Raw genomic sequence first — 27589 nt, 5'->3', positions numbered from 1 at the left:
GAATGCCGCTCATATCCAGCGGATACGTTTTGTATCTCGTTTGACAGACGCCGCCGATAAAGATAGAAGAGCAGAAAGCAGAGCTAAAGTTGTTGCCGAGTGTTGAAATCGAAAGGAGAGCAAAAACTTGTGTGCGCCTTAATTGGATGAAAATTGTTGAAATATTTAAAGCGGACAATGGTAAAAAGACTGAAGAAGATGCTTTTATTATCCTTTTGGGTTGCACAGCGCAGACAACAACAACAAGAACAACAAGAACTTGAGCACACGTAACTCAAAAATGTTGTATGCGTGTTTTGGGGAAGAAATCCTTTTCTGGTCCAGCCTAATCAAAATGCCTCATGTGGCAGCGTCTCGCCTGAAACTTGAGAAGACCTCAAGAGCGAGAGATAGAGTGCGAGAGAGAGGGAGCAAGAGATCCCAAGAGCCTCTTCTGCGTTGCTGTTTATGCAAAAATGAAATACAAATTTGAAATTTGAACTTTTTTCGATCTTGTGCTTGCTCTTTTTTATTTTATTTTTTTTTTTAATTAAAAGTCTCGCAGCGCTTGCAGCTGCAACGACGCGATGAGGCACGCAAAAATCGAAGCACGCAGAGGGCAAAGAAAACAGAATATAAAAGAAAAGGCTGCAATTCAATTAAAATGCGGGTGAGCAGCAACAGCAGCAGGTAAACACACACACACACACACACTCTGCACACACTCTTGTATAAAGTTTAATCGGTTTTGTGCTCCAAGACAGTGGCCAAGATTAGGCGTACAACGGGGCGTGGCTGGGTCGAGGCACAAATTGAAGCCGGACAGACGTCTGGACGATGGAATGGGAAAGGTAAGAGGTCGTCACAGACAGGTAGAAGCTGAGCTTCAGCTTTAGCCTCTCCAACTTCAATTTCAGCTCCCCGATTTTCAATTTGATTTCTTATATATATATTCGTATGTATTTTTTTGGGGCAGCGTTGCGAAATTGTAAGTTATGATTTTCATTTCCTTTTTCGAAATTTGGAATAATACTCACTTGTCTTCTCCTGATAATAATGATCGTCGGTGTCTGTGAAGAACCAGGTCTGTAAGCGCAAGAAAAAGAATGCGATTAATCATTGATGATGTAAAAAAAACCAAAATAAAATCGAGGCAGCGAAAGTTGCTCAGATTTGCATACTGTAAGTTTTAGGTTTAGGTTTTCATGGGAACTTAGACCTAACTTTAATTGACTCGATTCTTCTTTTAATTTAGTCATATGTTTACGAGGCGTAGACTCATCTACATAGCGAGTAGGAGCAGCGCCTATTCTTACAAGATTGCGAGACAATCAGATAAGAAATATTCCCACACACACACACACACTAGCCGGAAAAAAAAACATACGTCAAAAAAGCGCCCAAAGAAAACGAAACGAATCTTGTAGGGAAAAAACTGTGGTTGAACTAACATCAAGAAATAACTCAAGCAAAAAACTTGAAGAGCAGGCAAAGGGGATTGAGCTTGATTGACTAGAAGTTACTCTGCATTATTATTACATTTTGCTCAACCAAAAATTCTTTTATAATAAAATGAACAGCCACTATACTAGTGAACAAAAAGATTTTAGTCTTTCAATTAAAATCATATCTCTATATAAAAGAAAACAATGTATGAAAACTTTAGGATATCGATTTAAGGTCTTTTATATAATTATTTTATTTTTCTTACTATCCTTTAACCTTCTCTTTATAATTTACACAATTAATGTTTTTCACATTATCCTTTAAAGCACAATAACACTCTTTCGTTACTTATTTTATTTAACACTCAGTTTCAGTTCTCATTTCATTATTATTAAATGTTGATCTCCCGTCATATAATTCTGCTTTTATAAAACAGATTTTCAATTCAATCTTGATCATTTCAATATTACATTTTTCTTCCAGTCTTGAACTTTTGATTTTATAATACGAGTACACACTTTTAATACCTTTTTACACTGCTCTATCAAGAAGTAGAAAGCTTTGTAAGAAATTAGTCAAAAATTGATTTTATGTCTATATATAATATAATTATCTTTCAGTTACTTTTCAGCTTACAATAGATACTTTTAATACTTTTTTCTGCTGCTCTTTTAAGGTGTAGAAACCTTTTTAAAAAATAAGTAAAAAACTACTTTTTTCTTTATAACTTTTTCTTTATAGTACACACTTTCAATACGCCTTAAACTACTCTCTTAGGGCGCTAAAAACCTTGTAAGAAATAATTAAAAATGCACTTTTTCATTATATATTTTAAATTTATCTTTCAGTCATGTAACTTTTCAATTTATAACACCTACTTACAATACCCTTTTATATATACTCTTTTAAGGGGTAGAAAACCTTATAAGAAATGAGTCTAAAATTGACTTTTCCTTTAGCGTTGGGAATGAAGACACTTGGAAGTGTAAGTTGTTGTTATTCTGGTTTTGCTGCTGTTGGTTTTTTATGCATCGCTGACTACGCTAGGGGTTTCCCCCATCACTTTATTCCCATCTCTACACTTCTTCTCCCCTCTCTCTCTCTATCTCTCTAGTTGCCTCTAGCTGCCGCTTCTCTAACTATCTCGCTGACATAAGCGCAAACCTAATTGCCCAAAATGACAGCCCGATTGTGTTTTATTCGTAGACAATATACAAGTTTTCTTCCAGTCCCGTCATGTGTAGACACAAGATGCGAAAAGACTTTCTCACTTCGTTTTGCCGTATATGCGGAACTGATTATCTACAAGACTCGTCGAGTATAAATTCTTGCCAAAGGGAAATTTAAATTTCCCTCGGCTGCGCTGGCGGAATTTGTACTCGACGTTTCTTGTAGAAAATATGCGGTGCAGCTCTTGCCGAAAATCTGTGCTTAGATTCTAGTGCGTAGTTCGGAATATGCAAAACAAAAATACGCTCAAAAATATATGCAGTAAATAAAATGTTTATTGTACTTCAAATTAAATGTATTTAAACTAAAACAATGAGTACTTAAAATTATATATTATCTAAACAGTTTTACTTATAACTAAATAAACTAATAGCTAAAAGAAAAAACTAATTTATTTCGCCGTTTTCTATATTCTTCGCCATGGACAATGCATTGTAGTTTCTATTTTTGTCATCCAACATAGCTCTTTCGTGGTCCTTAAAACTGTAAATATAAATACAAATATATTTCTTAATTTAAATCAGATTAGAATAGAAGTTTAAAAGTATTAACAACTTACCTCTTATTGTTTTATAAAAGACGCGCAGGAAAAAATCAACTTTCTTGTACAACACTCACAAAACAAATGACAAATGATACACAAAATTGCACATGTTCGAGAAAAGTAGGCGTTAGGGAAATTACGCGTTGCGCTAAGAGGGCGCGTACACCAGACTCAATGCAAGAAGCATTCTACAAGACGATTCATCTAACGATCTACAGAAAATTCTTGCAGTCTCCGTCTTGGCATGACACGAAACACAATTGGGAGTCGCTGCGGCTATCTAAAAGTGTTTCCCACTTTTCCCCCTCCGTCTGCGCCATCTTCTTCGCCATGAGTCTCGCTCACAACAACTCAATTGGTTTTGCCTTTAATAACTATTTCTTCGCCTGTGTCAAATCAGGCGAAAATCGTTTTAAAGCTTTGACAACTAACACGAACACGAAGCACAGTCAACTACTGCCTCTGCTGCTGTAGCAGTTGTTGTTGCCCCATGTTGCAGCAACAACAAACACAATGCAACAGAAGTACGCCTGCTGTTGCTGCACAAGCATTTCGTCTGGAGCGAAAAACGACGCTTAAACAGTTAGAAAGTCAACGCAACGCTCGAGCTGAAGTTGAAGTTGAAGTCGACTCGAGTTGACTCGACTCTAGTCGAGTTCTTTATACAAAACAGCAACAACAACTGCGACTGCTACAAACTTTTCGTCGTCTGTTGAATTTTCATGGATTTTTACGAGATTTTTCTCGCTTCCCCCCCCCCTTTTACCTTTCTCTCACACTCATTTGGGCTAGAGAAAGAAAGACAGAGAGGGAAAGAGCGCTTCTGCCCGCCGCGGGGCGAGAAATGTTAACACCATGTTTTGCCGCATGATGTTGCTCTTGTTGTTGTCGATGTTGTTGTTGTTGTTGTTGTTGTTGCAAGTGTGGCTGCTGCTGTTGCTGGGCTGCTGCTGCTGCTGCTGCTGCAGTTGCCCGAGTGCCTCGACACTTGACTAGCATTTAATTTATGTGACTGTTGGAAACTGTTAAAACTGTTGACAAACAACATTACAACATGTTGCAGATTTATGAGGCAAGTTGAACGCGCTGATGCAACTGCCACATAAATAAGCATAGGCACTGAGCACTGTGCTCGCTATTGGCCCAGTTAATTGGTTTAGCTGCCCCTCAAACTTCCTTTTACGCTTTCGCCCACTCGTAAATTGCACCAAATGAGCAGCTGGTCAGCGAAAAATTCTCGCCGTAATTAGCTGACCCAAAACACAGCTTTATAACTGTCAAACGAAATTCTGGAATTTTCAGAATATCTAACAAGTATTTTAAGCTCGAGCAAGTAACAAAACTACTGACGAGTGTGATGGACTTTGAGTTACCTGTTACACATTTTGAATAAAAGCACAATTAAATTAAAATATACCACAAATTATACTGACAAAATACTAAAATATACCGATATCAATATTTGGTATATCAATAAATTATTCCATTTTAAATATACCACTAAGTACAGAATACCCCAGAATGTAATATATTGAAATTATACTGAAATATACCACAGGCAATATTTGGTGTATCAATAAACTATCACATTTAAAATATACCATGAACTACATTACATTTAAAATATGACATAGAGTCCAGCATAGACTAGATTGTAATGCACTGTAAAAATACTAAAATATACGTAGGGTAATATTTGGTATATCATTACATTTCAAATATACCATAGAGTAAAGCATATACCACATTGTAATATATTGAACAAACCCTAAAATATGCTTTTAAAATAAACCGTACATCACAGAATATACCAGATTATAGTATATAGATATACTAAAATATATCGAAGAGTACAGAATATATCAGATTGCAATAAAGTGACTAAACACTGAAATATAAGGAAGGCAATATTTGGTATATCAATATACCACTACTTTTTAAGCGTATATATACTTTTAGCGTATAGAATATACCAGATTGTAATATACTCAAAGAATACTAAATTATGTATGTGGTACATTGATATACTATTACATTTAAAATATACCATAGAGTACAGAATATAGCAGATTGCAATTCAATGAATAAACACTGAAATATAAGGAAGCCAATATTTGGTATATTAAAAGACTATCATATTTAAAACATACCACCGTTTGTAGAATATACCAGATTGCCAACCAAAGACCCGTTGAATGGATAAAAAGTGGCATACGCCGAGCAACTTTATTTGGTATTTGGTTCAACTGAGCAAGCATTTGAAATAATTCAAGTGCATGCCAAAGAGAAGAGAAAGAGTGTGAGAGGCAAGTCTATAAATTTGAAGCAACAATATTTCGCTTAGGTCAGCATTAAATGCAAAACAAATTTATCATGAAAAGGCTGCTGCAGCTGCAGCTGTAGTTGAAAATGTTGTTGGTTACGGATACGCGGATTCAGATACAGATTTTTGGCGAGTTGCAAGTTGAGGTGGCGGCGCGCATTTTGCGGCGCGGCATGCATTCAATTGGAACGAAGCGATTGCCACAACAATTCGTTATGTTTTCGGCGCTGGCAACAACAGCAACAACAACAGCTGGCCAACAAACTAACTGACTGTCGCCGGCAGAGGCCAACAACAACAAGAGCAACAACAATGTCTAACAACAAACAACGGCAACATTTTCAATGGCGTCTCTAACTGCAGCTGCAGGCAACCAGCAACCAGCAACCAAGCAACCAAAGCAACCATTTGTAGCGGCCACATTTTGCAGCATTTTAGCGTTTTGCTTTTTGGCCTCTTTGCTGCATTTAAGGACCAGCCAACTCCCTTCCCTTCTCCACCCTCCACACTCTCTTTCTCCTCTTTATTCGACACTCAACTCTAGTTCCACTCAATTCAATAGCTAGCCAAGCACGTGGGGTGCGGTCGATCGCCACCAGCTTCAGCTCCAGCTTCAACTTCGATGCTGGCTGCAATTGCAGCTGTGGTTGCTTGGGCCTTACATATGGCGCAAGCAGCAGCAATCGTGGTTGCCAGCCAGCTGCCTTTGTCTGCATTTTTGTGCATTTTGACCAAATAGCGAAAAACAAGCCAAACACACAAAAATGTATAATCTATGAGGCGAGGCGGCACTCTGGACACTGGGATGCTTTCTAAATTTGATCAGACAGCGCCAAGTGAAAGTTGCTTTAAATCAAAATGCAATGAAATCAAATATCAACAAATGCCATGATAGGAGTTGAAAGCAAATATGAAGCAGGACTACAAGAATTTCGAGAAGTGGGAACATTGTAGGTAAAGTGCCTGCTTATCTGCTTATATGTGACTTTTATAGTTGGAATTGTTTGCAAGAATTTGGAATCTAATATCTAGAAAGACAATTTGTACACAAAAGCGAACTATGGTTTTCTAAATCAACACAATTCAAAATAAGAAGAATAAAAAAGATCACTGAAATATACCAAATGCAATATGTGGTATATAAATATACAATCATAATTAAAATATAACATATCGTCAAGAATATACCAGATTGTACAATTATATATGAATAAGAATGAATACGGGAATATACGAAAATCAATATTTGGTATATTAATATACAATCATATTTAAAATATACCATAGCGTAGCGAATATTCCATATTGTCAAATTATGTTAGAAAAATAAGAAAGAAGAATTAGAACGAATAAGGAAATACACCAAAAACAAGATTTGGTATATTAATATACAATTATATAAGAATAAGGAAAAAGGAATAAGAAAAATCACTGATATATAACGAAGACAATACTTGATATTTTAAAATACAATCATATTTAAAATATACCATAATGTAAAGAATATACCATATAATAATAAAATTCAGTAAGAAACGACTTAAAAGTTTAATCTGTATGCAAGAATTAAAATGACAGACATAAATCTTTTTTGCCAAATCAATTAAATTCCAACTTATTGTTAGAATGGCCTTTAAGGAAAATATATATACAATATATAGCTGATTTCGACACATCAAATTAATATACACATACATAAAGCATTGTAGATTTATATAAATTTTTAGTTTTGTTCCCCAACCGCAAACTGTCCAATTGAGGGCGTGTCTCAATTTGCGTAATCGCAGTTTCGGCTATTTCGGCACTCCACAGTAAAAAAGAAGAGAAAAAAAAAACAAAACTCTAACCACAAAAGGTTCACATTTTAATTATATGTTAAAGCCTAAACCTCTCTGGTGAAGCATTTGCTACACTCCCAGCTCTCTGCTTAGCCACTGCCACAATCGTTTGTCTCGCCAGCTGTTGCCACATTGCGTGTGCCCCCAAGGCACAGGGCGATGTTTCTTCAGGGTTTAGGGAGGGGAGGAAAGGGAGGCGGGGCGTCATAAAGTGTTCTGGCGAGATTTGCGTTAATGAGGCGCTGGCCAAGCAAGCGGAATGAAATGTATCAATTAGCTGATTTCCAATTGATTGAAGGCACAGATAGACAAAAGAGAGAGAGGAGAAGATATTGTATCTGTGAGATACACGTGCTGAAAGGTGCGCGCATGTTGCAGTTTAATTAATCAATTGATTTGAATGTAATGAAAGACTGGCTTCAAATTTAAGACAAACGTTTAATTACTCACTTTAATTTATTGCACAAAATTGTGTCAGTTATTCAAGGAGTTAATAAAGTCAATTGATATCTTTAGTCATAAATTGTATCTTTAAGATGCGTTTGGAATAACTGCGATATTGTAAAATGTTAAAGCAAAACAACTGTTATTGCAATTGAGAGCGATGCTTGATAATAATTGCTGTTGCGCTGCGCGTTGACTATTTGCAGGCACTGTGTTTGTGTGTGTTTTTGAGCAAATGGCATACGAAATGAAACATTAAGCAGGAAGTTGCATGCGGGCAACAACAGCACAGTATAGGGAGGGGGGAGGGAAGGCGGGTGGCCTGCAACATCACAAAAATTGTGTCGTTGTTGTGTTGCGCGGGGCAACAATGGAAAAAATTTCAATTTATTGCGAATTAAATTAAATTGAAGCGCATTGAAAAGGCCGCCAAAAAAAAAACTGTCGCATAAAACAGGCCACAATCAAAAACTGTGGCAGCAACAGAAGAGAGAGGGGAAAGGGAAAGAGCAGAGAGAGAGGGGGAGAGAGATGTAATGTATGTGTGTTGTTGTGCGTTGGCGGCACACTTTGGACGTGCTGTCAATTGAGCTTTAATTGCCAAGCGGTTCGTTGCGCATACGCCACGTGATGCACAATGGAAATTGGAATTGGAAATGAAAATAAAGAGAATGGCAAAGCAGACAGAGTACACAGAGAACTCAGTATATGACAACTGTCATATGCTTAAGCATATTTTATTTGCAGCTGACAGCAGACAACAACATACACACGGACACACTGAAAGCAGCTGCGGCGACAGTCTGGGAAGAGAATTGGAAGCCAAAGACTTGGACTTGGACTTGGTCTTGGGAGCAGCGCAAGAGTTGTTAGCTAAAACCTGTAGACAACTTGTGACGCAGCTTACAACGGCGCTGACAAGTTAAGAAAGGGAATATAGTAAGGAGAGAGGGAGGGAGAGAGCAAAGTAGCAAGCTCGTTAAACACAAACACAACTGACCAAGGCTGAGTTGAGTTGAGTTGAATTGAGCCTAGTTAATGAGAATAAGTAAGAAAGCTACAGTCGAGTGTGCTCGATTTTGAGATACCCGATACACATTTTGAATACAAAGAAAATAGTGCGGTATAAACTTTTAAAATATACCAAATTAATATACCTCAAAAACGCTAAAAATATACCTACTGATATATTTGGTATATTGATATAGTAGTACATTAAAAATATCGCATAGAGTGCTCAATATACCAGATAGTTATACATTCGAAATATGCCATAAAGTGTAAAATATACCATATACTACTACATTCAAAATATACCAAACAAAATATTCCAGACTGTCAGACAAAGCAGCTAAGACCCATTGAAAGTAGGCGTTTTTTCCATACAAATACAGAGTTATTAATTTTAAAATATACCAAATTAATATACCACAAAAATACTAAAAATATACCAAAAGATATATTTGGTATATTGATATAATGCTGATTTAAACGTGCCAAGGAGTGTCAAATATACCAGATAGTACTACATTCAAAATATACCACAAAAATGCAATATATACCAGATAAGCTTTATTTGATACTTTATAGTGGCCGAGATGTCTTCTGCTTGTCACATACATTTCCTGCCGGCACAACCTTATAACACCCTTCTACTTTATGGGTAGCAGGTATAATAAGTCTTAAGCAGCAAAACATGACGCATGACGAGTCACAGCGACTTGTTCAACGAAAAATTTAACGACAACTGCTGTGTGTGTGGGGCTGGCTAATAAAATGTGAACCACACACAGAATGAAAATGTTTTCCGACTAAATCGAGGCTCATTAAAAATAGGGAAGAGCAGCAGCAGCAACAGTAGGAGCAGCAGCAACATCACCCACCCAAGCAACCAACAACCAGAAACTGATTGCTGCTGTCAATGCGCTGTGTCCATCGATTTATCTGCATAAATCTGCAAGCCAACAACTGACATTTGACATCCAACTGCCGTGTGTGTGTTTGTTTGTGTTTTGTCCTTTTTACGCCGAAAACAAATGAGCGAGAGAGAGAGGGAGAGAGAAAGAGAGTGAGACAACCACAAGCGAGTTGAGCAAATTTATGCATGCAAATCTCTCAGATGGCAAACCAAACGTAGACTGACAAACCTGCCACAGAGACACGGCGTCAGTTTTCAGTCTCCAACTCAGTCTCATTTTAAAGAGCTAGCGAGCTAGAGAGCTCTGCAAGTTGCAAGTTGCAAGTTGAGACTTGCCACAACGAACGAGTTGCTGCTGCTGCCAATTTGGCGCGTTGCATATTTGGGAGAAAAGCGTTCAATCAAAGTCGCGATTCTGTTGGCAAGCAGCAAACGCAACGGTGGCAACTCTTGTCAGTAATTTATGCTCATTTGTTTGCGGCATGAATAATTTGAATGCCACTTGCAATGTTGTTATTCAACACAAGCAGCAGCAGCAACAACAGCAGAGTTATTGTCTTATGCCCATAAACAAGATTAAACTAACAAATTATGTTTCAGCAGCCATAAAAACACAAGTCAACGACACAACAAATACCCTTGCTTTAAAGGTGAATTTCTTTTACTTTTGTGTACATACGAGGAGAGAGAGATTTTGCATAATTTAAGGATTTTCATCAGTTGATACTTATTTACTTTGAAAAGTATTCATGGCCACTGTATTAAAGACTTTTTTCCATCTATGTTTCAATGATTGTGTCATCAAACTTAAACTGTTCACTGTTCACTTTTTAAAAAATATCAATATTTGTTAAATCCCATATCTAGCTATTTATATTGCTTTTTCATTCAAAGTACTCTTTACTCTATATTGAATTCAATGGAAATATTTGAATTTAACACAACAGCATTGAAAAATTGATGAGAAAATGCAGCTAGACCCTAAGGTCAAACAAAAATTAAATCAGTATTCCATAAACGTTGTAGAAATTATGCTTAATTCTGCGTAAACCTAATAGTAATATGTTATATGAATACAAACAAATTTATTTTATTTCAAGTTGAATGCATCAGAGAACATAAAACAGCATTCTTCTAACATTCCAATTTACTCAAACCTTCAGCTTCTGAAATATGAAATATGTCAAAGCTTATGCCATAAGGAATTGCATTTTAAGGATCACAAACAATTGCACGAACAACTGTTGTTCAGCAACTTAACAAAAATCTATCAGAAATGTTGATAGAAGGATGCAAAATTTGGTCACAAGTAGCTAAGCTTTTCAAGGATTACAAGTATGGCCTAAATCATGCAGATTGTGCTGTTAATAATACCATACATTGTCATATAAGTTACAATCAAATGTGCAAAATTTTAAAAGCTGAAAGAAGTGTAATTTTAAATGAGCAAAATTTATCTATGCCCGACAATTCAATCTGAGTTCTACTGCAAAGCGTCTTACTTAGTAGTAGAACTCAGATTAAATTCGTAGAAGAGGACAAGATAGAACTTTGCCCTAAACTCAGTTTGAATTTGTAGGACAGTTGAAGTTAGCTTTCTAAAGCTTAGAAATTACCAGCTATTTATTGCTTTTGATTTCAATGGAAATGGAAAAAGGAATTGGCGCTACAAAAATCGCTATTTTTGGGGAAAGTGGCCAAAAAAGTATAGAGCAAATCAGCCATGTGTTAACTACTTCATTACATAACCAATATACCCGCTTTAACTAAGCTAAACAAGCAATGTGGCAAAGTGACTGTGACTGTATTGCTTGCTGCTGTCGTAGTTGCCTTTTAAGGAGACGCGACGGGAATGGGATTGGAAATGGGAATGGGAATGAGCAGTTGAGAGGCACATTAATCAAGCGTTTATAATGTGCAACACGGAGAGGGCAGCAGCAGTGGAAGCAGCAGCAAAAGTTGTGGCAGCCGCAGCAAATAGTTTTCAAATGCGGCGCACACAAACCAATCAAATTGAACGCATTTTCTTGCAGCAGCTTAAAATGTTGTTGTTGTTGCTGTGCTCCACATTGTTGGCATCGTTGCTGATGTTGCTGCGAGTCGCATCAAAATAATTGGCTGCCTGCAACAGCAGCAATAGCAGCTCAAAGCAAATCAAACTTTCGAGGCAATTGTTGCATGTCGCTCGCTCGCTTGCAACTTGATGCAACTCCGTTGACCAGCAGCTCCTTTAACAGTGTGAAACTGCAACTCGTTGTGGCAGGCAGCACAAATTGTCTAGCTGTCTGTCCCCCTTTTGCTCTTTGCTCTTTCCTCTCTCCTCGTTATTTGCAGCACGTTTGCCCCAATCCCAATCCGTTGCAGCTTTGGCCAGCAAAGGCCCGAAACGTGCCTGTCAGGCATTTTAACAATTTTGAATAGGTTCAACACACTCACACTCACACACTCACACTCAAGTACTCAGCTTGCAGAGATTATTTATTTATTTATGTTTTGGTTTTTATCTTTTTTGTATGTCATTTTTTTCGTTGCTGTTGTTGTTGTTGTTGTCGGTTTGTCGACTGCAGTTCCATGTAAACAATAACAAAACACATTTGTGACGCGTGATTTTGCATAAGTTGGCACAAAACTACAGTCGACAACAGCAACAACAACAATAAAAACAACAATAAACAAAAGGGCTATTACTCAGAGACACACACACAGATACATAAACACATTTACACCCATATACATATGTATATGTATATAGACATATTTATATATGAGTGTCCTTTCGATTGAATCGTAAATTGCCGTTGGAGCAAAGTTTTACACACAACAAAATCAAAATTGAATAAGAAAATAAGCAGAGTAACAACAGTTTTCATGGCAGACTAGCAGTTACCCTTTAAAAATATATATAGTATGATACCTATGTATATGATATGATATGTACATATATTATAAAACCATACATTTTATAAATGCAGTTTTAAAAACTAAACTTTTTATAAACTTAAAGTCTTACTTCCATGCAAAAAGACTGAAGCACTGAAAAACTTCTCAATCAAAAGCAGAACAGTGCGGCTATATCATTTATATATACCAAAATGTATATTTAGTATATTGAAATAAGGATTATCACTTCCAGGAAAAGATTCTTAGGCAAAAGCACTGAGAAACTCGTATGAATTCAACAAGTTTTCAATAAAAGGCAAATCATTGCGATATTACTATTTAAATATACCAAATTAATATACCAAAAAAATACTTAAATATACCAAATTTTATATTTGATATATTAAAACCAAAACAGTGCGGTGTTATCACTTAAATATACCAAATTTCTGTATATGGAAAATACTGTTATATACCAAAATGTATATTTAGTATATTGGAAAACTAGTATAAAAAACAAAACACTGCTGTGTTATCAGCATAATATTCTAATCAATTAAATATTCTACACAGTTGGTAACAAAATTCATTTGTCGTTAATTTCTAATTCTTGAATTCTTCCAAATACCAGCAAAATGTATAATAATTGTATACACCTTCAAGCTTATTATTATATCAAATGAGTATAAATGATACTTTTTTAAATACTTCACACATTATTCAGGCTTTTAGCAAAGTTTAGTTGTCTACAGAGTATATAGAATTCATTATGAGCAGTCAGGCAGCATCATTATTGAGAGTTAAGCTCAATATAAACCGCAACTTTTTGGCTTATGAAGACATTTTAATGGCCAATTAAGCCACAGCCACAAAATCATAAATCGCCCAATGAGACAAAGCGAAAAAAAAAACAAAAAAAAACAGAGACAACAAACAGCAAACAGCAAACAGAAACAGAAATCAATTCAAACAGCTTAAAAACTCATTATGCAAATGCGCCAAGCCCCAAGACGAAGAAGAAGAAGAAGAGGCAACGGAGAGGAGGAAGAGAGGAGAATGGAGAATGGAAACTGGACAAAAGTCTGATCTCAATCTGTGGCAACCTTTTGCAAATTGCTTAAAGAGTTAATCGATCTGCATTTTGTGTTGGGTGTCGAATCGAGCAAATTGTTTAGAAGGGGGATCGGGGGCAGTCATCGGAGGGTTAAGACTCACCTGATCTCTGGCCAATTGGAACCAGGTCTTGATGATCAGCGCCAGACGCGTGTCGTGATAGTTCTTCGTCGTCTTCACGCTGATGAAAATGTCATCCAACTCGGTCGTCGGTGGCTGCGGCGTCGCTGTCACCGCTCGCTGCGACAGATCATGGAGCAGCTCCCCATTGCGACTGCGGCGAGCGAGTTCGGTGAGGAGCGTTGCCGTTGGCCTCTCGCTCACCTCGATGTCGCTAAAGTTGAAGCTGTGGATGTCCTTGCGTATGATCAGCGAGGGCGTAATAGGCGACGGCGATGGCGACGATGCAACTGCCACAAGTTGCAAGGCGGCAGCAGCAGCAACAGGCAACTCACTTGCATGCTGTGTGGTCGTCGTTGCAGGTTCATTGCCATCCAACAGACTTGAGCTTAATTGTGGCTGCAACTGCAAAAGAGAGAGAGAGAACGAAAGAGATCGGTTAAAGCGAGAGCGTGTAAATTTGTTGTGTACATCGCTGTGGAAGCAGATTTGTGGTTGCTGCTGCGTTGAGAGGCATTTTCACCTGGCAAACAAAAGGCGAACTTCAATTGGTAAACAACAATGGCAAACAAATGAGCTGCAGGCAAGCAGACAACACACACACAACAAACAGGCAGCTGAGTTAAAGAGATGAGAGTGATCGACTGTGAAATACCTGCTACATCATTTTAGAGGAGATCAAGAGTATGTGAAGTGGGAGAAAAGCAAACTAAAAGAGTATGGAGCGCATCTTATTTGCAATATATTATTTATTTCTCTATTTATTATATTTATCTACTTATTATTATCTATTTATTATTAATAACTTGACTGAAGAGCTAATTAGCTTTGAGGTTATTAAAGTATTTCATGCTGGGCCACAACTTAATAATGTTTAAGATACTTTGACAATTTAAGCACTCAATCAATATTGCACTTGAGTTGCCAGCATTGTTAAATGCTTTATATGTAAAGATGGCAAAAATATTCATACATATTAATTGGCAACCAACTTTCTTTTTAGAATTTTTACAATTTGAAAATATTCTTTTTAACTTGATGTTAATAAAAGAAACATGAAAGAAATCTTAATGCCATCAAAATAAACCTACTAATTTCAATTCGAGGTCTACTTAAATTATGTTAAATGTTCATATCCTAATTAAGAGTTCCGAAATAATGACAATTTTTATTTTGTAATATAATACTTTGTCCATTAAAATGTGTGCCAAAATCATTTCGAATCGTGCATGCCATTCAGTTATTTAAATATATAGTACTATAGATATCGTGAAGATGATCTTCACTTATTTTGGAGCAGTTAATTTACAAAATAGGTAAGTTACACAAGTAAACGTAAATTTATATTACATACAATACGATATGAAACGATTTGATCAGTGCTGTTTAAGCAGATGATCTATATAAATTAAAAATTGTGTAAAACACAAGGTATAACATATTTTATGAGCAAAAAATTGTATTAACAAGGAAGCCCACAAATTTTTTCTCTCTTTCACTCATACTCTTTTTAAGGATCCAAATGAATATTATACCCAAATAAATATTATACCCCAACTGGCTGTTTCTAGTATCTAAAATATGTCGTGTAGTCGTCTTGTTCTTGAACATCATCAAAGTAATGAACTCACTTTAACCTTTGAACTTCACTTCTCTGTTTTTAAATTCAGCATACAAACCTATGCACCTATAGCATAGGCTTTACATCGGCTTTACCATCGCCACTAACTTGGCATACCTTTCCTCACTTTAACTACCGGGTATCACAACAACAATCGGCAAGCCATAAATGCTGAGTAAGTGCAAACAGAGACAGAACGAGCGCGCAAAGCGAACGTTTGTTGATCGGCAATCAGAGCCAAGATTGGGAACTCCTCTAGCTCTCTTCCCCCTCCCCTTCCCTGGGCACCTCTTCAGCACTCTCTGCTGCCTCTTGAGGCGCTGTGTAGGCTCGAGTTTTGATTAATTTCCACTGATAACAGGTTCATTTGCTTTTGTTAAGCGCGGCAATTCTTCAATTGCTTTTAATGCTGCTTCAACTTCTCTACTGCTTCTTCTTTCTCTTCTCCCTCCATCTCTTCTGCTTCTTCTTCAGTGTTTGAGTTTTGATTGAAGTGAGCTGATAAAGGCCAAAGACAGCACTTGAGCCTGTTTTACTTTATTTTCTTGAGATTTGTGTTTTTTTATTTTTGGGTTCTCTGCGCTTTTGCGCCAAGTGTTAATTTACTCGACCTTTTCCGCTATGCAAAGCAGCAGGCGCTTCCTCTGAGCTACACTTTGGTTTCCCCCTCCTCTCCCTTCCCCCTCTATTCCCCTGCTTTTACCTGGCCCACACATTTGCCTAGCTTTAGTATTTTTTATAGCTCATTCGCAGCGCATTTTCTCAAACTGAAAATGGAAACATTTCTTTGTCCGCAATCTTATTTCCCCCGTCTCTCCAATCTCCGCTCTCTCCTTAATCTATCTACCGTTGATCTTTTTATTACATGGTAAACGGGTCTTTCGGCTGCTGTGGCTGCTTCACACGATATTGTTCGCTTGATAGACTAAAGACTTCCAGAGCTCAATACAATTTTATTGCGGCACGATCGACAAACGGTGTTCGCCACACAATGGGGCAAGAGAAGGAGAGTTGAGAGTGGAGAGTGTAGAGAGAAAAGATGCCCAGCTACTGCCTAATGAGCCACAGAAGCCAGAGACTGAAGCAGTTTTGTGGATGTGGAGGACAAGTGCGAAAAGCAATCAAAGCGCTGGAAATATTAATTAATTCCGCGATAAACGGAGCTCAACAAAATCGAAAATCGTGATCAGCGGCAGTGAAAGCGACTTTGACTACGAATCCGGTTAACAACGCGCATTCAGAATTGAATTAAGTCAACAAACAGCCTTGCATAGATTAGAATGTTGCACCACTTGCTGCAACACAGCTGCCTGCTTGCAACGTCGCGAGTCGCGACTGATGTAATTCATGTATGCAAAATATGTTCGACGAGAGGCAAAGTGGCAAAAAAAAAACTTGGCGAATTACGCGAACGTGAGGCGATCGCAACAAAGTAACAAACAAACAGGGAGTTGCAACACAGAAACAGAGGGAAGGGTGAGAGAAAGAGAGAGAGAGAGTTGGGGGCAGAGACACAAACAACGCTGCTGGAGACACGTGTGGCCATATAAGCGCTATTGTCAAGCACGCCTGCGCACACACAACACAACACAAAGCAAAACAACACAAAACTTACAAACTACAAGATACAAGATACAATATGCCAGATACTGCAGATACAACAAGCTAGAGAAATGACAGTCGAGTAAACGCGACTGCGAGATACGCGGTATTCGATTTTTAAAGAATATTCGAAAAATTAAAATTTTAATTTTGAGCTTACAATAAAATTTAGAAATGAGAAAGATAGAAATGAATAACTCAAAATTTTAAATTGAAGAAAATAAATATATGATAGTATCCAAAATATTAGAAAAATCTCAATGTTACATTGCACTTAACACAAAATTGTAAAAGGCAGAAGAAAGAGTTTCAAAATTAAGAAATGTTATAAAATTTTCATAAAAAAAGGAATATAATTCTTTTATCTTGATATTGGTGTGTTAAAGAAGAAAGACAAATTATAAAAGTTTCAAATGAACTGTGTTGTCAATAATAATACAAGTAAATAATAATTAAATAAGCTTTAGAAAAAGAAGCTGTCAAATTCGTTGTTTTCTTTCTTATAGTTGTAGAGTTTATCGCATATAAGCGAAATTCTAAAACAAAAATCTATTTCAAAAAATAAAATAAATAAATCCTTTCAAAATGTTATATTTCTATATGAACTTATGAAATTCGCGATCAATCTATTATATTAAAATTATATTATTATTATTATTATTAATTTTGTGAACAACTTCATATTTCTTGCTAGATTTTTTGGCTTTTTTCAATTCCAAAACAAACCTTATGTCTATAGTTATTTTTTTCACAGATTTGATAGCCTTTAGCCTTAACATTCTGGCAGTTCTACAAGCCATAGAAGATTTATATAGACTTCGCGCTTATAATAATAAGTTTTAAAAAATCGTATTTTATATAGATTTCGCTGTTAACGATAGTTAGGAATATTTTCGTAAGAGATCAAAGATATGAGATCACAAACTTCGAAGCCTAGCAGATCTATAAGTTATTACAGATTTATATAGACTTCACTTTTAACGCCAATTAAGCATACTTCCGTTTGAGATCAAGGATTTAAGATCTAAAACATCATAGTCTCTAAACTTCACATTCACATTAATAGTTCTTAACGCTAATTAAGAATTTTTTATTTATGAGATCGAAGATAACTTACTCTCTTTCAATTTCCAACTGAGTTATTATACCCCTTCTTCAACATGACTACAGGGTATAAAACAGCAGGCGCAACAAAATGTACACACATACACCCTCACCAAACACACACACACACTAAAAGAGTTCGCGCAGGCGTTTGCCTAGTCGAAATTGAACACGCTTCGTGTCGGGGCAATTGTGTAATGCTTCATTATGGACATGATTAATATGTTTATAAACAATTTTCATGTCAATTAATAACAAGCAACAACAACCAGAAATACACAAAAGGTGCCCAGGCCAAAAAGGGCGCTAGATTAATGAAGTTTCCCAATGCCATAAACTCACTCTCGACTCATTCCTTTCAATCAACAAACAGAACTCCAGCTGTTTCTCCCCCCAAAGGCAAGAGAGAATCAAAGAGAAAGGGAAATGAAGTGGAGTGTGAAGTGGAGAGTGGAGAGAAAACGGCGAGAAAAGCTGGTAAAATCTTCATTAATTGCTGTTTTAACAATATTAAACCAAAAGATACAAATCTACGATAAGATACACAGCCGCAATCAAAGTCACATATCAGCCAACTGAGCGACAGAGCGCAGAGAGAGAGAGAGAGAAAGAGAGAGAGAGAGAGAGAAAGAGAGAGAGAGATGGGAAGCACTGGGAGACTCAACGATTGGAAGATTCTCAGCCTGAGTCTGAGCCTGCGATTTCGATTGGGATTGAGCCTCAATTAAGTAAACTGCCGACCACCAAATGATCGAAAAAGACCAGCAGCTGACTAAGTTACACTGAGCGAAAAGCGGACTTATTAAAATACTAATATGATCACTATACCAAGAGAAAGAGATAGAGAATTTGTTGTGTGATCTTTTGATTTATTCTTTATGTTTCAATGAAAATATATTTTTAGCATTTTTGAAAGCAACAACAAGTTTAGTTGTTATTAAAAGTGTTGTAAATATTATTATAAATATTATTTATATAATACTTAGCATAACAAACATGACCGCATTTAGTATAAAATACTTTACTTCGTTGTATGGTTACACTTGATCTTAAATGTCTTTTTTTCTGTACATTCGATATGTTCGTATGCCCAACACTATACGAAATTATAAGTTTTTTATCTATATTTAAAACTAAATCGATTGTGTATTTTAGTTGGAAACGGATATTGACAATCAATTAAAAATACTCGAAACAGAATTCTGTTTTTATAAATTATTCCACTAATATTTTATTGCCAAATATTAGAAATATAATTTTGTCCACCGACTTTATACCCATTTGGAGCAACTCTAAAAATTATGCGCTTTATATATGTACTCGTATATTCATATTGCTTTCAGGCTAACCATTTCATACGTTTAATCGTAAGCCTAAATGCAATATGAATAAGCATTTGAATGTAGCACAAAGAATTCCGAACCTTCTCTAAAATAATTTAGTAATTATACTCAGTTATCAAATATTATGCAACATTACTTGAAGTCTTATTCAAGAGAAGTTTACGAGTATAAGTTCCTTAAACTAGGCAAAGACACAACAGCCAGCAATAGTAAATTTATCCTAGGTTACAAATGAATAATAAAAGTTTCTTATAACTTTATATTTGTAGCATAAAATTTAGTGATTATCAAAATTGTCATAGAATAATTTCGCACAATTAGTGGGAACTACGTTAAACTATTTATTTATTTATAAAAGTAGACAAAAATTTATAAAAAATCTTAGCCTACTAGGAGAAGAGCCATGACAACTTAGGTCTTCGGCTATAAACTAATTAAAAGGCATTCAAGCATAATGAATAAAACTGTAACTGACTATTAAATAAATGATCATGCACCCAAAAGTATGCGAATATTTCTTCAATAATTTTAGTTTTTGAGAGTATTTTTCAACACAATTTGAAGTAGCAATCAGAAGAAGATTTAAAGTTCATCCATCGGTCGGGTAAAAAAAATAAATAAATAAAGTTAATCCAATTATCAAAGCTAAGTTTCAGCTAAGAAGTCTCAACTAATTTGGCTTCTAAGCTCAATTTAGCTAAAAAACAAATCTGCAGCATAAAAGCTAAGAACTTTAAAGCAACTGTTAAGCAGCTCAACATAGTACGTAAGTCAAACTTAAGTATTGATTATCAATAAAGTTGCTTAAAACTTTGCTAAATTTCATTTCATTTCATTTCATTTCTCAAAGTGTGTCCAGCTGCAGCAGATACAAAGATACTCTGAAACTCAGATACTGCGATGCTCAGATACATTTAGGTTGCAAGTTTTATCAGACGCGGCTTAATGTCGTCAACTTTTTGGGTAGTACGAGTAGCGGCTGTTTTTTGTGTGTTGCCGCTGATTATGTGGCAAGAAGAGGGAGGAAGAGTGAAGAGGAGAGAGAGGAGTGGACAGGCAGCTGCTACTGCTGGACAGGACGCTGCATGCTGTGGCATGCAACAAGCGCGGCACCTGCGAAAACTTTTCAACGATATTCTTTGACTTTGTTTCGGGCTTAACTTTATTTTTTTTTTAGGTTTTTTTTTAAGTTTTGCCTTGAAGACTTTAAAACTTGATTTGCATGCAAAGGCAGTCGCTTGATTGTTGTTGTTGTTGCTTTTTTTTGTTGCTTGGTATGCACAAGGCAAAGTACACGGAATCAATCAACAATCAAACAACAAGCGAAACTCATTCTGCGCGCCACTTTAAACCAATTCGCATAAACAAATTCATTTATCGATTACTTTCGTCATTTTTTTATGATTTATGCGTCAGCAACACGCGACAACTGAAAAGTGTGGGGGGGAGGGGAAGAGGGGCATGAACTAGGGGCGTGTTCAGTGGTCATGCAATCGGACAATTGTCATGCTTTATACGCAAAGCAAAGCAACGTCTGCGTCAGCTGTAAAATTCCAAGAAGCAACAAGCGACAATTTGCGCAACATTTGAACAAAACTAATAAAAATAAAAGAAAAATGAAAATGAAAAAATAAAAAAAATGTGTATTTTCAACATTGCATTGCATTTAATGTGGTCACAACAACAACAACAACAATGGCAACTGCCACAAAATGAGCTGACACAAGTCACAGACCTCTGCAAAGCGAAGCGACTTCAACGAAAACTATGTGAATTCAGCATTTTCAAGTTTCATCACATTACGCTGAGAACTCTTAACTCTATATAACTCACTAAGTTCTGGGCTGGTTTCCGGTTAAGTCGCAACAATTTGCTCGAAATTAAAACGGCATAAAAAGTTTTTAATGATTGCAAAAGCAAACACACACATAAAACTCAACTCGAAGTCAACAGACGACAAATTCCTATTTCATTGGAATTTAACTAATGCATTAATAATGCATTAGAGCCACACCTCTAGAAATTTGCATTTAAAAGAATCGAAAACTTTTGCTAATGGAATTGCCAACTCAACAATTTCCGGTGAGACATTTTAATACTAATTAGAACCACTAAAAGTCAAAATCTTTTAATAAAAATGTCGTCGAAAGCTTAACAAATTGTTATGTCTAAATTATTGCTATTATATTTTGTATAAGAATTGCCGCTAATTGAATTAAAACATCAAAGTTGTGAAGCGCCAAAAAAAGATCATTTCATTTAGATATTTTCTACACAATATTATTTAAATTTTGACATAAATTATATTAAATGTTAAAGATATTTTCTACACAATATTATTTAAATTTTGACATAAATTATATTAAATGTCAAAGACTAGATAAAACATTAAAGTTTTCAGAGTTTTCTATACGAACTACTTTTGAATTGTCAAGTTGAAATCCGGTTAGCTGACAAAAATTCAAAGTTTTACATATAGAATATAAATTTTCGAATTAGCAATTATATATAGTCGAAGGTCTTGGTTGTTATTACAGAGTTTCCTTAAATATATTATTAAAATATATTTAACTTCAATAGCTGAATATCATTTTTAAATTTAAATTATAAAATACAAGTTTTTGCTTTGCCCTTATTACCTTATTAACTTTATATCCTGAATTTAATGTTTAAAATGTTTAAGAATATATAAGGTTTTTCTTTTTTAACCTTATATCCTAAAATTCTAAAAAAGAAATTGCAAAAATAAACTAATGAAAATCAGAATCTTTATCATATCCTAAATTTTTAAATATGTTTTATGAATTATGAAAATTAAAGTTTTTCCTTTTCCCTCAATAAATAATACATGTTACAATCAACCTGAGAGTTTAGTGGTTCCATGATTCTATCTACATATGTTATAAATAATCTTATATTGCAAATTAGAAATTGCAAAAATAAACCATTGAAAACCACAATCTTTATTCACTCCTAAAACTTAATTACATTCTAATTTCTATGAATCACAAAATAACTATCCTAAGATCACTTTGAAAAATTCCAATTCTAATTAAATTTGTGAATGTAGAACTATAAAAATATCCAACACATACTACGCGAGGAATTTTCTTGCATTAACTAGCATAGAAAATCGTTGGCTTAATGATCCAGTAAATGATATAGTAATCCAATCCAGCCGGTTTCGCTCTGCAGCTGTGTTCAGTTCAGTTGCAATTAGCATAATAAAGATGTGAGTTTATAGTGAGAGCGAGTAAGAGGGAAGGAAAGGAAGCGACTCCAACTATATGGTATACTATGTGTTTAACTGTGTGATCCCACACACACTCTCTCCCTCTCTCTCTCTCTCTCTGGGGGCGCAAGCTCTCAACTAGCCGGGCGGTCAGCCAACTTTTAGCTGCTCTTGAATATTAGCGGGGAATATTTTATTACACAGAAATTTATGCAAAACCAAAGCAAAAACAACGAGAATAAGAAGCAGAAGAAGAAGGCGCAGGCGAAGAAGTAGAAGGAGAGGGAATTGCAGCTTGAAAGCTTTGGCGACGCGCTGCCGACGGCAATGAAACGCAACAAAAACAAAACAACAACAACAACAAAGACACAACAAAAAACAAAAAAGGAAAAAAGAAAAACAAAATAAAAATTGCTAAAAACTGAAACTGTTTTATATGCAAGGCAAAAGGCAGCGACAGCGGCAAAGTCAAACTTGGAAGACATTGGCAAGGGCGCAAAAAGGTTCCAGTCCAGAGGAGAGCAGCGAGCGAAAACAGTTGGTGGGGGGACAAGGACGGACAGACGCATGCGCGCAGCTGCAAACGTCTCCAGCGTTGATTTATGAAAGTGCACGAATCGGAGACGGAGACGGCGACATGTGGAGTACAAGCCGGCAGCAGAGGGAGTGGGATGCATATAGACTACGCATGTGTGTATGTGTGTGAGCAAACACATGCAAATTTGCAAGTGGACAGCAAAAGGCGGCCCCACAAATGTTAGAGGATTGAAAAGAGAATAAGTGAGGTAGAAGAAGCGTGACACCCACGCAACCAACGATCTGTGGCGAATCTGAATCAAAAGACATTACTCACTTGCATGCCCGGATATCCGTAGGCGCTCTGATAGAGCAACAGCGTCATGTAGACAACGGCGACGGCTAGAGACATGGCTTGCAGGAGGCGTTTGTAACGTTGCGGCAGCGAGAGCACAGTCAGGCTCATATCATATGTTGTCCGAACCGTCTACGCAAACATCGATCGATCGATCAATCGTCTATCGTATCTATCGAATATCGAACCGCAAATAACACACAAAACTCTATTTTCACAAAACACAGTTGTCGCACACTGATTAAGAATTCACTTGTTTTTTGCTTCGCACTTTTGGTTCCTTTGCAAAATTTTGCTCGTGTCTTCGTATTCGTATTGCACGTAATATTTTTGTTAGGCGCGCGCGCGTACGTCTTGCTTCGGGCAAGTTAGTTGAGCAACTGACGCAGGCCGCACAGCCGCACTGAGCTTACCTTTCCAGCGCACAATTTTTGTAAACAAACGACAGCAGAGCGCCAAGAGAGCGCGCGAGTGAGAGAGCGCTGCGCTCCAAGCTGTGCGTGTGTGCTCCAATTGGAAGCGAGGCGCGCATGCAGCAGTGTGACAGCGATAGCAACACATTTCGCAGAGAGACCAGTATTCCAATCGGAGCAGCAGAGAGCCAATGCTGCGCTCTCTCGTGGTTGTTCCAACTTGTTGCTCTCTCTCTCCGCACTGCACTGTGCAGTTGTTGTGCGACGTCGTTGTTCGTGGGTTGCTCTCGTTGACTGGTTAGTTCCGCCTCGGCATGTGCCACAGTAGCTGCCGAAGGCGATGATCGGTTAAGCAACTCTCGTGGGCGTTAGTTCGCTCTGCCCGCTGTGGTTGCTATAGTTGTTTTGCCGCTCCCTTTTTCGCTCGCACTCGCGCAATCGCGCTGTTATCCTTGCGTCCTTGCACGCGACCTGTGCCCATAAACTACATACATGTTGGTTGCTCTGTCGACGTCGTCGTCGTCGTCGTTGTAGTCGTTGTGGCTGCGTCAGCCGACGACAATTCCATTAAAAGTTGTACGTTGTCACTTTGCGTTAACTTATCTGTGTGGCATGTTGTGCGATCGCATTTTTATTGTCGCCATTGTTTCGCTGCCCTCAGCCGCTGTCTCTGTCGCTGTCGCTATCGCTATTGCTGCCCACACACACGAATACACACACACACACAGACAGAGACAGAGACAAGTCGCATGCACGTTCCGTTTTTGTCGCTTGAGTTTTCTGTAGCACTTCGTTTTTCTTCACTTGACAATGCTTTGCATGTCCCTCTTCCCTCCCTCCCCCCTTATTCGACCCACTACTCTCTGCTCTGCTGCCTGTCATATTCCATGTTTGTATGGCGGCAACAAAAGCTCGTTGACGTCAACGTCGACTGCGCTGCTCTGTTCTGCTCTGCTCACACAATCAGCAACTCGGCATCTTGTTCGCTGTCCCTTTGTGCGCCTTTCGCCTGAATTGCATTTAAAAAGCGGACCGAGACTGAGCTCAAGTCCAGAGACCCAACTTCAATTCCAACTCCAGCTCCAGCTCCAGGGCGTGCAACCTTGTTCTGCCACAGCGCAAAAAAGACATCGTCTAACCTCCCTCTGCACACCTTGCCCTTCCCTATATTCCTTGGCAGACTCGTTGCTGCTCATGCCTCATTTTTAATGTGCAACAACTGCAGTAGTATGCATCAGTGTGTGTGTGTGTTTGTGTTTGCATAGGTTGCACTGGTTAGGCATGTGCCACTGCCGCAAGTCGAGGCGACTCTCTAGCGTTGTGGCCACGTTTATCGCTGGCCTAACCTTGTTAGGATTGTAAAATGTAAACCGAAGGCGTTGGTGAAGTTTGCAACGTTCGGTTCGGTTCGGTTCGCTTCAAGCTTGGGGCATGCAACCAGCCTAGTCGAGTGCTCTCAACTGTGGCACACGCTTCGCTGCCAGACTCTGGACTTTAATCGAAAAACGGTCGCGCAGTCGCCCTGCGGTTAGCTCAAGAGCGGTGCATGCAACGGCGGGGCATGCAACTGCCAAGGTGGGGGCAGACAACACAGACTGTGTGCGCGTGCGCCTTTTGCCGCAACGTGTTCATTTCGCTGGCTCCACACATTTTGGCGCATATTTCGCTGGCTGGCAGAAAACAAAAGCAACAACAAAAATTGATGCCCGGTAGTCATGCAACAGCTGTGGCAAGGCACCAGGCAGGGGCAACCAGTTGACTGACAGTCTCAAGAGTGACTGACTGACTGACTGACTGACTGACTGACGCGCAACTTGATTGCAACGCTTGTCTACTGGCAGGCAAATGCAACTCAGGCATCCAACTGAGTTGCAAGCTCCCCTCTTCCCGTGCCACATTCATCATGCCACACGTACTAGGCACGCAATTTGTTGCTCATTTCGATTTCTGATGCGTCGCATATTGATGGCAAGCGACCAAAACTGACACTAAGCAGCCTCCAGATTAATGATCCCGAATTAGTCAGTGTCACTTAGTGGAACACTCGCTGAGACGACTCGCCGAGTCGCCTCCGGAGGGGGCAACGAGAGGCTGCGGGCAGCGGGCTGCCATTAGTCGCACGCTTAAAGTCAAAATACACGTAAATGCAAGATTGCCTACAATTGGGGCAACAACAACACTCTCTCATCACAACTCAACTGAACTGAGTTGAGCTTAGCTCATTGCAGACGAATCAAAAATTAATTTCAACATTGTGTTGCCTCGATATCATCGATCAATAACTGTCAACACAGCATTCAATACTCTAACCTTTTTTTGGGCATATTGGCTTATATGAAATGTTTGACTAAAATAATTCGAAAGTTGGGTTATAAATTGAAGGTCAAAGTTATGACTGTCAAATTAAAAATAAAAAAAATTAATCTTAGACAGTAAAATTCAGCAAATGTAATGAAAAAATTTATGAATACCAGCCACTTATATAAATTGAATTAACAGTCATTATTAAGATCAAATTAAAAAAAAAAAAAAAATATTTTAATGCAATTTATTATCTACAAATAATAAAAAAATTATTAAAAATTCTTGTCACTTATATAAATTGAATTAATTGTCATTATTAAGATAAAATTAAAAACAAAAATACAATTTATTTTCTACAAATAATAAATAGGAATTACTATATGTTTTAATAGCAGATTTCACTGGAAATCTGCTATTCCTGTTATGTAAATATTAGTCATAAAATTTACTTATTGTCTTAAGAGAGATTGTAAATAAAAATTAAACGAAAAAAAAAAAACAAAAAAACCATATGTTTTTCCTTAAACTAATATATTTATGTAGAAAAGTCCTAATTAAACTGCACCCATTTTTATAATTTAAAACACTTTCATTTTTAAGCATTTTCTTTGATATTATCTTAAAAAATATTAAAATTTTTATAAAAAGAAAAAAAAATATTAATGACGAATAGATAAAGTTTTAATTAAATGCTAATCTGAACCTTCTCAGTTATTATTAGATTGTTGTAATCAATAGGAATAAAATGCCTCATTAAATATAAGAAAAATAAATTACATTATTCGAGTTATAACGTCTTTTTTCTCTGATAAACCTAAGTATTTCAAATTCCACGCTAATTGACAACTGAATATGTGCAAAACCCTTTAGGAAGCGTCTACACAATTCGGTTTTAATCTGTACGTTTTCGCTTCTATGATTTCACACCTATTAAGTGTGACAAAAGCTTTTAAAAGCGCATTTTCTTAGTTGCGAAAAAACTTTATTTATAACAAAAGAATTGCTTCGAAGCTGTGGAATTCATTGAAAGCGTTGCGAAACAAATTTTATTATTATTTAATTGTTGAATCAGGAATTTAATTTTAAAAGATGTATATATAAATAAATAATAAAAGATCATAAACGATTTCAAAAATGCATTTTAAACTAAAAGTTCCTTAACAAATGCTGATAAGAGCATATGAACATTGTAAGATCCTCAAATAAATAATTCCAAATAATTCCCAAGAAATAGCTGAATACCTCCTAAAATGCAATCTAACCT

General features: G+C 37.0%; 1 protein-coding gene and 1 long non-coding RNA gene across 2 annotated transcripts in view; one reads left to right on the top strand and one right to left on the bottom strand.

Moving 5' to 3' along the window:
- Positions 1-23989, bottom strand: part of LOC117569009 (fringe glycosyltransferase) — a 38922-nt gene extending 14933 nt beyond the window's left edge. Inside the window, exons 1-3 of the mRNA XM_034249996.2 lie at positions 23591-23989; positions 13818-14240; positions 1017-1065 (exon numbers count right to left, since the gene is read on the bottom strand). Of these exons, the coding sequence (XP_034105887.1) occupies positions 1017-1065; positions 13818-14240; positions 23591-23719 (601 nt within the window). The 5' untranslated portion in view covers positions 23720-23989. The remainder of the gene's footprint in view (positions 1-1016; positions 1066-13817; positions 14241-23590) is intronic.
- Positions 420-27365, top strand: LOC117569011 (uncharacterized). Its single transcript, XR_007955081.1, has 3 exons — positions 420-669; positions 740-830; positions 27356-27365. It is a non-coding gene; the product is annotated as an uncharacterized LOC117569011 (long non-coding RNA).
- The last annotated feature ends 224 nt before the right edge of the window (positions 27366-27589 follow it).

This window comes from Drosophila albomicans, chromosome 3 (genome assembly GCF_009650485.2).
Source record: "Drosophila albomicans strain 15112-1751.03 chromosome 3, ASM965048v2, whole genome shotgun sequence".
Lineage (NCBI taxonomy): Eukaryota > Metazoa > Arthropoda > Insecta > Diptera > Drosophilidae > Drosophila > Drosophila albomicans.
This window is presented reverse-complemented; position numbering and strand designations above follow the sequence as displayed.